This window comes from Momordica charantia, assembly GCF_013281855.1.
Source record: "Momordica charantia cultivar OHB3-1 chromosome 4 unlocalized genomic scaffold, Mcharantia_2.0 BLBB01000004.1, whole genome shotgun sequence".
In the NCBI taxonomy this organism is placed as follows: Eukaryota; Viridiplantae; Streptophyta; class Magnoliopsida; order Cucurbitales; family Cucurbitaceae; genus Momordica; species Momordica charantia.
The window spans coordinates 12,520,584-12,531,814 of record NW_028275162.1 but is presented as its reverse complement, the minus strand read 5'-3'; the positions used below and the strand labels follow the sequence as shown (position 1 = coordinate 12,531,814).

The 11,231-nt window shown below is 34.6% G+C and overlaps 1 protein-coding gene across 1 annotated transcript; it reads right to left on the bottom strand.

The window, feature by feature from the left end:
• Window positions 1-10,368: 10,368 nt before the first annotated feature.
• LOC148211838 (uncharacterized) lies at window positions 10,369-11,157 on the bottom strand. The gene has a single exon (XM_088122931.1). It carries the CDS (start codon window positions 11,155-11,157, stop codon window positions 10,369-10,371), a length of 789 nt encoding a protein of 262 aa, XP_087979057.1.
• Between the last annotated feature and the right edge of the window lie 74 nt (window positions 11,158-11,231).

The following is an 11,231-nucleotide window of genomic DNA, read 5'->3' as shown; positions in this document are numbered from 1 at the left end:
ACCAATGTATGAAGTTAGGTTCATGTTTTCTTAATTGTTTGTTTTGAATATGTTTTTTAGTTTGTGGGAGCGAGGGTTCAAGAAAGCAAGAGCAAGAATTCATTATGGACAAACCAATGTATGAAGTTAGATTCATGTTCTCTTAATTGTTTGTTTTGAATATGTTGTTCAGTTTGCAGGAGCAAGGGTTCAAGGAAGGATGAGCGGGAGTTTCTATATGATGTTAAGGAAAATATCTTAATGTACTTTCATGTTTATGTGGTATGAACTCTAACAACATATAATAGTAATATATTAGCTACATTTTGTAGTTTGATATTTCACGGATACTACTGTGAAATTTGAGGTTTTGTTCCATTGCTTAAGTCTTGCAAGAAGAGTCTAGAGAACCATGGAGAGCTTAGAAGTGAAGAATCACTTTTGGGTCATTTTTTGTTGGGTTAGCAGTTACTTGGAATATAGTTTGTTTATGTATGGATTGATGTACATTTGAATATAATTTGTTTATGTAATGAATGAATACTTCATTTATGTATATATAATTTACTATATGTATACACACTTTGTATTTATATGGGGTTGCTGTACTAATAAATGTATATGCTTTTGTATGTAAAATACGTCACAATTAACAAGGACTGGTATAATTATGGAAAGCGATTTCTTAAAACATTTCAAAACAAGTTTATATGAAAAAAATTACATTTATAAATGACAACAAAATAGGTTTCGTGACAAAAAAAAAGTAGTTGAAAACCGTTTCCTGAAAATTAAAAAATGTCATTGTCGAACTTCTATTGACATTTCTGAACCTTGTCCAAAACATGAAACTTGTTATTATACAATTTTTCGTGATTTTTAAATAAATGTCATTATTAAATATACCATGATAGTTTGAAATTGTCGTTATACAATTTTTCATGACATGTATAGAATGTAATTATTTAATGTTCCATGATTTTTTTAAGTTGTCATTATACAATCTTTCGTGATTTTAAATAAATGTCATTATTAAATACATCATCATAGTTTTCAATTGTCGTTATACAATTTTTCGTGACATGTATAGATTGTCATTATTTAATGTTCCATAACATTTTTAATTTGTAATTATAAACATTTTCATGACATTTATTAATTATCATAAAAATACTTTTTGTGACAATTATAAATTGTCAATACATTTTTTTGACTCGAGGATATAATTTCTACTTCATTCATTGATAGTTATCAATAAATGAGTAATTTGACATTTTTAAATTGTGGTGATTGATTCTTAACAGCTTATAACAGTCGTTCTAATTGTATTGATGATAATATTTCAATAAATGTCACGTTCTCTTCTTCCTTGATGCCTTAATCCATGACAGTTATATAACTGTCATGAATTATGTTAATGACAATTTTTAATTATCATTGAAGCCAGAATTTATACTAGTGAAAGCTAAGCATTCATGCAAGGGCTAGAAAGTAAATTTACACTCCTTGATTTCTCGAAGAAGTCTAGCGCACTCTCTCACACGTTCCTCTTTTGATCGGATGAAGAGGAAGTGAAAATAAACAAATGAAATGAAACGAGCTGGAATTTTAATTGAATGAAAAAAATAGAATTTTTATAACTTAAAAACAGAAAAGTAAGGTGAAGGAATGTTTTAGACAAAAGTTGCGAGAAATAAACTAAGTAATTCTATGGAATGAAAAGTTCCTTTAATGTTTCACCTCATGCTAAATTTATAGGGAGCTGGGTTGGTTGGTTGTTTTGCCTAACCACTTTGACCAACTAAGCCAAACAAATACGTAGAGAAGAATAAGTCAAAACTCATTCAAAATTCGGTGTTTTATATTTTCTAAAAATTGCTCTAGTGCACTAGGCATAGTGTTCTCTATAGGCATATTGTTTTAGCAACATCCTACTTCTACTAAAAAACAGAGTTTTTACTTAGAATTTGTATAAAAATGCATAATACTAAGTCACGCACTACTGAATTATGCTTTGATAAATAGGCACAACTTTGGCCCTGAGAAAGCTTATTAGGGATATCTACTTATTAAGCTAAGCTCAAATTAACATGGATTAACTTCATTTTACCTTTGAAATCAAGGATTATTAGTACGACAACAACATCTACCTTGTCACTCTAAGAACCACAACAATGGTTACCTGAACTCTCTCTATCATATATCTCTTATGTAACAAAAAATGTCTGTTTTATTTAGTTGGTTAGTTAGAACATCTTTAGTTATAAAGTTTATTAGGCTTTAACCATTATGTTAAGTAGCTAATGTGCATACTACCCTTAAATAGAATACGTTAACTATCACTTACACAAGGCGAACCAAAGATATCCTTGAGGAGTACATGAAAAGGACGATAATGGGAAAACTACCCCCGAAGAATGTCGTGGGACATCACTGTTTAGCCTATGCACAACGCGTCTAGTCGAAATAGTCTTATACGCCCATACCTACAATCCTAAATAAGTAATTTTGATGAGTAAACAAATTTTAAGTGTAGTTGCTCAAATAAATTAACCTGTAAGGCATGTAGGAAATTATACAGACTATACTTCTCAACATGTCCGACATTATTCTTCATCTTTTTCTAGTATGTTGCTACTGTATCCCTTAAAGCATTATGGAGGCTTTTGGTCGTCTTATTGAATATAATGGTACTCCAATCATAATTATAGAAGACATCCACTACAAATATGGATTTTAATATCGGACAAAAAAAACACGGAAAAAACAATGTCGCACAAAAAAAACACGTAGGAAACAATGTCGAACAGGATTAAAAAGGCGATAAAATAAATAAAAAATTAAATTTTATGTTTCAATGTCGAGCTAGGTCCGACATAGTAAAACTGCCTTTAATGTTAGGCCCAGCCCGCCATTAAAAGTGACCTAACTTTTTTAACCCTAACTTTAAGTTTCACCACGAAAATTTGTCACTTTACAAAATTTTTGCCTCCCTCCGCCGCCGCGCGAACAAGCTCCGTATGAAAATCTAGCCCCATTGCGTGCGATGGGGACGATCGGTGGCTGGATCGATGAAGAACTCTAAAAACAACCTCCATCTTGAAGCGACAGTGGATTGATGTGGAGAGGGCAACCAGATTGATGTAAGAGAGCACGATGACATTTTTTAAAAACGTTATTGTTTGTTGAAATCCCAATATCATGAGACTAGTTTGGTTTTGGTACAATTAAGATGGCACATGTCGCATATTTTTCTCCCACTTCATTTGATCGTGAGTATTATAGCTTCTTTTAGTTTTGTGTCATATTATTTTGAAGTTGAATAGAATGGTCAACTTTAAAAACATTACTGTTTATTGAACAAACTACAAGGACAAAGTCATAAAAATCAAAATGCATAATATATAATTGAAGTTGGGGGAAAGAATCAAAATGATCAACTTGGTCTAAGTACCATTGAAGACTCTCTTGTGTAGCAGAAAATTCAAGCATTTCGGGTAGCGTTGTTGTTATTGCTATTCCAAATGAATACTCTTGTGATGCTTCATGCTTGCTTGTGCTTTTAAATTTTCAACTTTCCAATTGAATGCATTTCAACCTTGGATAGACTAGATAAACTTTGATCATTCTTTTCTATATCTTCATTCTAAACTAATCTACTGGCACATAGACCTTTTTTTTAATTTTTTTTCTAGTTCAAGATACTTAATTAGCTCGAAATATATGAGCCCATAATTCATGGAGAGATGTCATCCTTCAAGGCCATATCTGCAAATTTCATGAGTCAACAAAGCTCAGGAACATGCTCATCTTCTGGATAGGTATGAATCACCTCATTCTATAGTAATTTGAACATGCATATAATTTTGATGATAAGAGACGTAGTTGTATGGCTATCATATAGTTATGGTTGCCAGTTAATATTTAATGCTTATCATATGAATAAGGGTATATACATATTATGTTTAAATATATGTTATATGTTATCATATCTCACTGTAGTTTATGATATTGTAGTAAAGGTCATGCTGAAATTCTGACATTTTTTTTTGTTTGAGTTAGATTTGATCGATGAATGAGTATTAAATTCTTATTGTTTATTGTCTTCATTGAGTTATGTTGGCCCGTCATTAATATCCGTCTGACATCAAAAGTTACAATAACACTCAAAACGATGTCGGACGCGTGTCCAACATCGTTCCCCTTCATGACGGGCAATGCCCGTCATTAAATCCCGATTTTGTGGATGTTTTCTATAATTATGATTCGAGTACCATTATATTCAATAAGACGACCAAGAGCCTCCATAATGCTTTAAGGGATATAGTAGCAACATACTAGAAAAAGATGAAGGATAATGTCAAACATGTTGAGAAGTATAGTCTATATAATTTCCTACATGCCTTACAGGTTAATTTATTTTAGCAAGTACACTTAAAATTTGTTTACTCATCAAAATTACTTATTTAGGATTGTAGGTATGGGCGTATAAGACTATTTCGACTAGACGCGTTGTGCATAGGCTAAACAGTGATGTCCCACGACATTCTTCGAGGGTAGTTTTCCCATTATCGTCCTTTTCATGTACTCGTCAAGGATATCTTCGGTTCGCCTTGTGTAAGTGATAGTTAACGTATTCTATTTAAGGGTAGTATGCACATTGGCTACTTAACATAATGGTTAAAGCCTAACAAACTTTATAACTAAAGATGTTCTAACTAACCAACTAAATAAAACAGACATTCTTTGTTACATAAGAGATATATGATAGAGAGAGTTCAAGTAACCATTATTGTGGTTCTTAGAGTGACAAGGTAGATGTTGTTGTCGTACTAATAATCCTTGATTTCGAAGGTAAAATGAAGTTAATCCATGTTAATTTGAGCTTAGCATAACAAGTAGATATCCCTAATAAGCTTTTTCAGGGCCAAAGTTGTGTCTATTTATCAAAGCATAATTCGGTAGTGCGTGATTTAGTATTATGCATTTTTATACAAATTCTAAGTAAAAACTCTGTTTTTTAGCACAAGTAGTACGTTGCTAAAACAATGCGCCTATGCAGAACACTATGCGTAGTGCATTAGAGCAATTTTTAGAAAATATAAAACCCCCGAGTTTTGAATGGGTTTTGATTTATTCTTCTCTACATATTTGTTTGACTTAGTTGGTCAAAGTGGTTAGGCAAAACAACTAACCAACCCAACTCCCTATAAATTTAGCATGAGTTGAAGCATTGAAACAACTTTATCTTCCATAAAATTACTTAGTTTATTTCTTGCAACTTTTGTCTAAAACTTTCCTTCACTTTATTTTTCTGTTTTTAAGTTATAAAAATTCTATTTTTTCATTCAATTAAAATTCCAGCTTGTTTCATTTCATTTGTTTATTTGCACTTCCTCTTCATCCGATCAAAAGAGGAACGTGTGAGAGAGTGCGCTAGACTTCTTCAAGAAATCAAGGAGTGTAAATTTACTTTCTAGCCCTTGCATGAATGCTTAGCTTTCACTAGTATAAATTCTGACTTCAATGATAATTAAAAATTGTCATTAACATAATTCATGACAGTTATATAACTGTCATAGATTAAGACATCAAGGAATAAGAGAACGTGACATTTATTGAAATATTATCATCAATACAATTAGAACGACTCTTATAAGTTGTCAAAAATCGATCACCACAATTTAAAAATGTTTCAAATTACTCATTTATTGATAACTATCAATGAATAAAGTAGAAATTATACCCTCTAATCAAAAAAATGTATTGACGACAATTTATAATTGTCACAAAAAGTATTTTTATGATAATTAATAAATGTCATGAAAATGTTTATAATTACATTGGAACATTAAATAATGACATTCTATACATGTCACGAAAAATTGTATAACGACAATTGAAAACTATCATGATATATTTAATAATGACATTTATTTTAAATCACGAAAGATTGTATAATGACAACTTAAAAAAGTCATAGAACATTAAATAATGACATTTTATACATGTCACGAAAAATTGTATAACGACAATTATTTAAAATCACGAAAAATTGTATAATAACAACTTTCATGTTTTGAACAAGGTTTAGAAATGTCAATAGAAGTTCGACAATGACATCTTTTTATTTTCATGAAACGGTTTTCAAATACTTTCTTTTTGTCATGAAACCTATTTTGTTGTCATTTATAAATGTAATTTTTTTCATATAATCTTGTTTTGAAATGTTTTAAGAAATCGCTTTCCATAATTGTACGTAGTACCTGTTAATTATGACATATTTTACATAGAAAAGCATATATATTTATTAGTACAGCAACCCCATACAAATACAAAGTGTGTATACATATAGTAAATATCCCAATCATCCAGAGTATCTACAAGTCTAATAACCATATATATTGCTTTATCTTCTTGCCCATCATAGCAAGCTCACTAAAATATATTGAGGCTATCTTAGCTGTATCTTCATCATTATTGAACCTCGAGGTAGTAAGAGATTTTTCCAACTCAAAACATTTAACCTACACATTAGTGTCAAAATAGGTCTCTAAGTCTTGATCTTGATACATCTCTTCTCATAATATTCCCTGGGGGTGTTTGTTTCTTTGGGAATGTAGATGTCCGCTATCTTCAGATTACCACGTTTGTTTTGTAGGAAAATTTACAACGATGTGAATATTTGGATAGCCACACTTATTTTGCAAGATTTATTCTTGGGATGTTCTAAATTTAGATAATATTCCAAAAATGGCCTTATGAATATTCATATAATTTATACATTAATTTAATATAATTTTTAATTTATATAATAGATTTGTTTTTATATTAATTCTGGATAAATATTATTTTTTGTAGGTTGTTAGGTAGAATTCATATTAATATAAGATTTTTTTAAAGTAATTAATATTAAATATAAATTCCATTTTCAACTTTAACATTTTTCCAAAAATACAATTATATAATTAATATTATCGAGATAAAATTTATTTATTATATTATCAAATTATATTTGTTAGAGTATTAGTCTCTACAATATTCTTTGAAGGAGAAAAATATGAAATATATGATAATCATTAAAAAAGGTTGCTTCATTATATATCTTAGATGACAGATATTATTTATAATAATTCCTTCAAAATCTTAAAAATAAATGAAGATATTACATAATTTAATTGAAGCTTATTTTATATGTAAATGTAATATATAAATATACTTAATTGCATAAAGTGGTTTATTAGTCAACGAGTACATTAATGTATTTAAATTATAAAATTAAAAATAAAAATAAAGAAAATTGATAAAAGAAAATATATGAAAAAATAATTAAGGGCAAAAATGGAAAGAGAATATGCTCTCGACATGGGAATCTTAGAAATCCATGTTTCAAAATGACATCCAAAAAAACTCAGGTGCCTCCCGTATGGACATTGTAGGATATCAGGTATTCTACCTGCAAAACAAACGTAGAAATCTAGATGTTCATCCCAAGGGAATCTTGGATTTTGATGAAACGCCCCTTTATGCCTAAGATCAGTAACTAGGGTAAACATCCTATGATGTTGTCTTCCCCAACAGGTCAAAACTAATGACCTTCGTCTTGACTCATTAACCTCTTTTAACGATAGGTGGTAGATAAATGGACCATTACATATTACATCCATATCTATGATGCGGTTGAAATAAGTTCACTTAAACATACATAGTTGGGTTGAGATCAACTTGTCATTAAGGGCCCTTTGTTTCTTGGAATGTTGATACCCGGCATCTTTAGATGCTCGAAATCTCAGATGTCTGGAATTTTTATGTCCGAAATTTAAGATAGTCAACTGGATAGGAACGAGTCCAGTAGAGTTAATCTTAGGTGTCACTTCATAAATTCCATAGACAGGAGAAAACTTAAAATTGTAAGTGTGTAGAAAACTATTTTTATGCTCTCAAAATCTTTTTGGAAAGAGGGGAAAAGAAACCCTAACACATAAATCTTTCATTCGTGATTCATTGTTTTAGAAATCTAAAATGGCGAGCCACAAAAATCTTACCTAGGAGTTCATCTTCCTTCTTTCGTTCTTTCCTTTGGGAGTACCAATAGAAATTTTTTTAGACATTTCGGATAACTGTTTTTTTTTTTACCTTGAACTCATTTTCTAAAAAAGTGAGGGTGTTGTCGTAATTTTACAACTGCCACCATTTAAAAGGGGTAAGAAAACATTGTCTACAGGTTAAAAAAAAAAAACTTTAATTGTAAGAATTAGGTGAAATTCCTAAAACCCAAAACTCTTTTTTTGTTACTTTTTATAAGTTCCAAGACAGAATCGTTTTCCAACAATGTGAAGTAATGAACCTAAACATATCCATCATAAATTTTTTTAAATTTTATTTTTGTCAATAACTTTGTGTTTTTTTTCAAGTGAATAATGAGCATGAGTGGTACTATAACTCCAACTATGTAAGCTAGTGTTGATGCGTGGATTTCGGTCCTCCGGTTCTCCTCCTCGCACCCACCAAACTTGTTACTTCGAGACTAGTACCTGAAGCTTAAGTTAGCAAGAGAATAGCGTAAATGTAGTCAACTTTTGGATGCCCTTACCTCTAAGGTTGGATGGCTACTTATAGCGTGAAGTTGTTCCAGAACTTTCCGTAGCTAACCCTAATTCACCGTTGCAGGGCCTGGGCGAAATTGTGGGGATCGTTGGCTGGGCCGTGGGCCGAGCACGGCTCGAGACCAAGCCCCGGGTCGGGACCGAGCCCCTCGTGGCCCAGTGGGCTTCCCTCCGGTCGTAACTTGTAGCTCGACTATCGATTCCCGTTGCATAACAGTTGCCCCTTATACTCCCAATGCGATGCTTTCGATCTCATTGGGAATATAACTTTTATAGTGACTTATCTTGTCATGTAGGCCCGTGATCCAGGAGAATACAAGTTTTTCGGGGTTCGCACCGAGAATGTTTCGGTCTAACGGTCAAGGATCGTGGCCCGAGCCGATTGAGTTGTCGAATCGTTGTGGGGCTCATGGCACCCTAGTCGCAGTGACCTGTCTTATCTTCACGAGACACAAGAAAGTGTATGTCGATTTTCCCTTTCCTTGAAAGACTTTTTAGCTTTTAATCAAGTAGCTCCTTCCCAAATCGTCCCGAATGGGTGGTCTACTTTGATCAGTTGCTTTATTTTGTGGTCGTACCTCAGGGGCGAGCAGCCTCTAACCGCTGCGGATTTTATGTCGCTTTATCACTACATTGCTCGTATTTCTTTTCTTTGGAATTATCAATTAACCCTCTTACCAATCACTTATTGGCTTACGGCTCTAACTCTGATGGAGTTTTGTTGCTTTCATTTCCGTAGGTTTCTAACCCGTTGGCCATAGCCAATGGTTTTACACCCGCTGCCGTTTTCGGCCTTTTACTCCATCTTATGTTTTAACCTAGCTAGGTCAATCGACCCGCTTCTGGTTCGGCCGTGTTAAGATTGTTTAATTGTTCTTTCCAAATGTGTCGATTAAAGTAGATTCGTGTTCCGTCGCACGTGGTCGGCGTCGAGTGGTGGTCGGACCCGAGCCCTGCTCAGTCGAAAATAAGACCTATTGACAAGAATAGGCTATCTTATAAAACTGTCGATTAATGTAGATCTGTGCCCGTTCGCACTTGGTCGACGCCGAACAGTGGTCGGACCTGAGCAGTGGTCGGTCCCGAGCCCTGCTCGGCCTGCTCGACTATAGCTGGTTTTACCGTCGCCGTGTAGAGTTGGATTTACCAAGCTCACGTTGCCGAGTAGCCAGTACCTATTGCCCCCTACTCTCAAGGTAGTGTATTGTCGATATCTATTGAGAGTACGCTTGTAGACGAGGCAATGTGTTTTATCAAAGTCGCAGCTCGGTATCTCGTTTTGGATTTAGGAGACATAGTTGACAGAGAACCAAACAAATGAATACTTTATTGCATAAAAGAAATAGTAATTAAAAATCTTGCTAAAAGTAGAGAAACAAAAACAACCACATTTGAAAGAAGAAAGGAAAGGTCAACAGCCCCCCTTAGTAGAAGTCCTCTCGTTGTCCCTCATTGAGGTATAGTAGCATTCCCGCGACACTCATTGTTCTCTTTTAATCTCTCCTATCCCACCTGGTGTTGGGAACTTCATGGACTGGTGATATGTGAATGGTATTGCTTTGAGCATATGCATTGTCGGTCTTCCCAATATTGCGTTGTAGGAGGATGTGTAGTTAACAACCAAAAAGTCCACCATCTTGGTGACACTCTTCGGCCCACTTCCGAACGTTACAAGCAACTCTATCCTCCCTTCGGGAATGACCCGTTCCCCTCCAAATCCTACTAGTGGTGCTGGGCTGCTCTTAAGCACCTTTTCTCCTAGATCCATAGCTTTATAGGCTGTTCAGGAGATGATATCTGTCGAGCTGCCCCCATCCACCAAAATTCGATGTACGTTCATGTTTGCTATTTTCAAAGTGATAACCAGTGCATCGTTATGAGGGTGGAGGAGGTGAGTCGCCTCGTCCTCTGAAAACTCGATCGTCATCGGCCGGTTTGTAGTATACGCTTGGTAGACCTCATTTTGTTCGTGATTCGCCCTAGCTTCTCGCACATCTGCTTTTCTTTTCCTTCCAGATTCTCTTTCTATGGGGCCTCCCATTATAGTTCGAATCTCTCGAGCAGGAGACTTGTCGCTTTCGCCGTTTTGTGTCGCTTTAGGTTCCTCTACATACTCTTCGAGGTAGCTCCTTCGGATTAGCCCTTCCACCTCTTCCTTGAGATCAAAACAATCCTGAGTTGCATAGCTGTGATCCCGGTGGAAAAGGCAATATCGGCCTTTACTTCGCTTAGTTGACGGGGCCTTCATCCTCTCTGGCCACTTAAGCAACCTTTGGTCTTTGATCTCCATCAGCACTTGCTCGAGTGGAACGGTGGTCGGGGTATACTTTTCAAATTTTCGGGGTGGATCTTTCTGGCTACTCCGATCCATCTTCTCCCATCTCGACCTCTGCGGTTTATCTCCCGACCTCTCCTTCTTTTGGTCGGTTCGCTTTCCGTCTGGCTCCCTTTTTGAGTAAAAGAACTCACTAGCGCTCATGTACCTCTGAGCTCGACTCAGCGCCTCCGAGAAGGTACTCGGTGTTCTCTTTCCGAACGAGAACGACAAATGCTCATCCCTGACGCCGGACATGAAGGCCAGCAGAGATACAGCGTCTGTAAGGCCTTCTACCTACAGCTTCTCCTCGTTGAACCGAGCTACATAGT

Bases quoted from the DNA above. Each gene is read 5' to 3' on its own strand.
- LOC148211838 (XM_088122931.1), bottom strand. From the start codon at position 11,157: ATGTCCGGCGTCAGGGATGAGCATTTGTCGTTCTCGTTCGGAAAGAGA.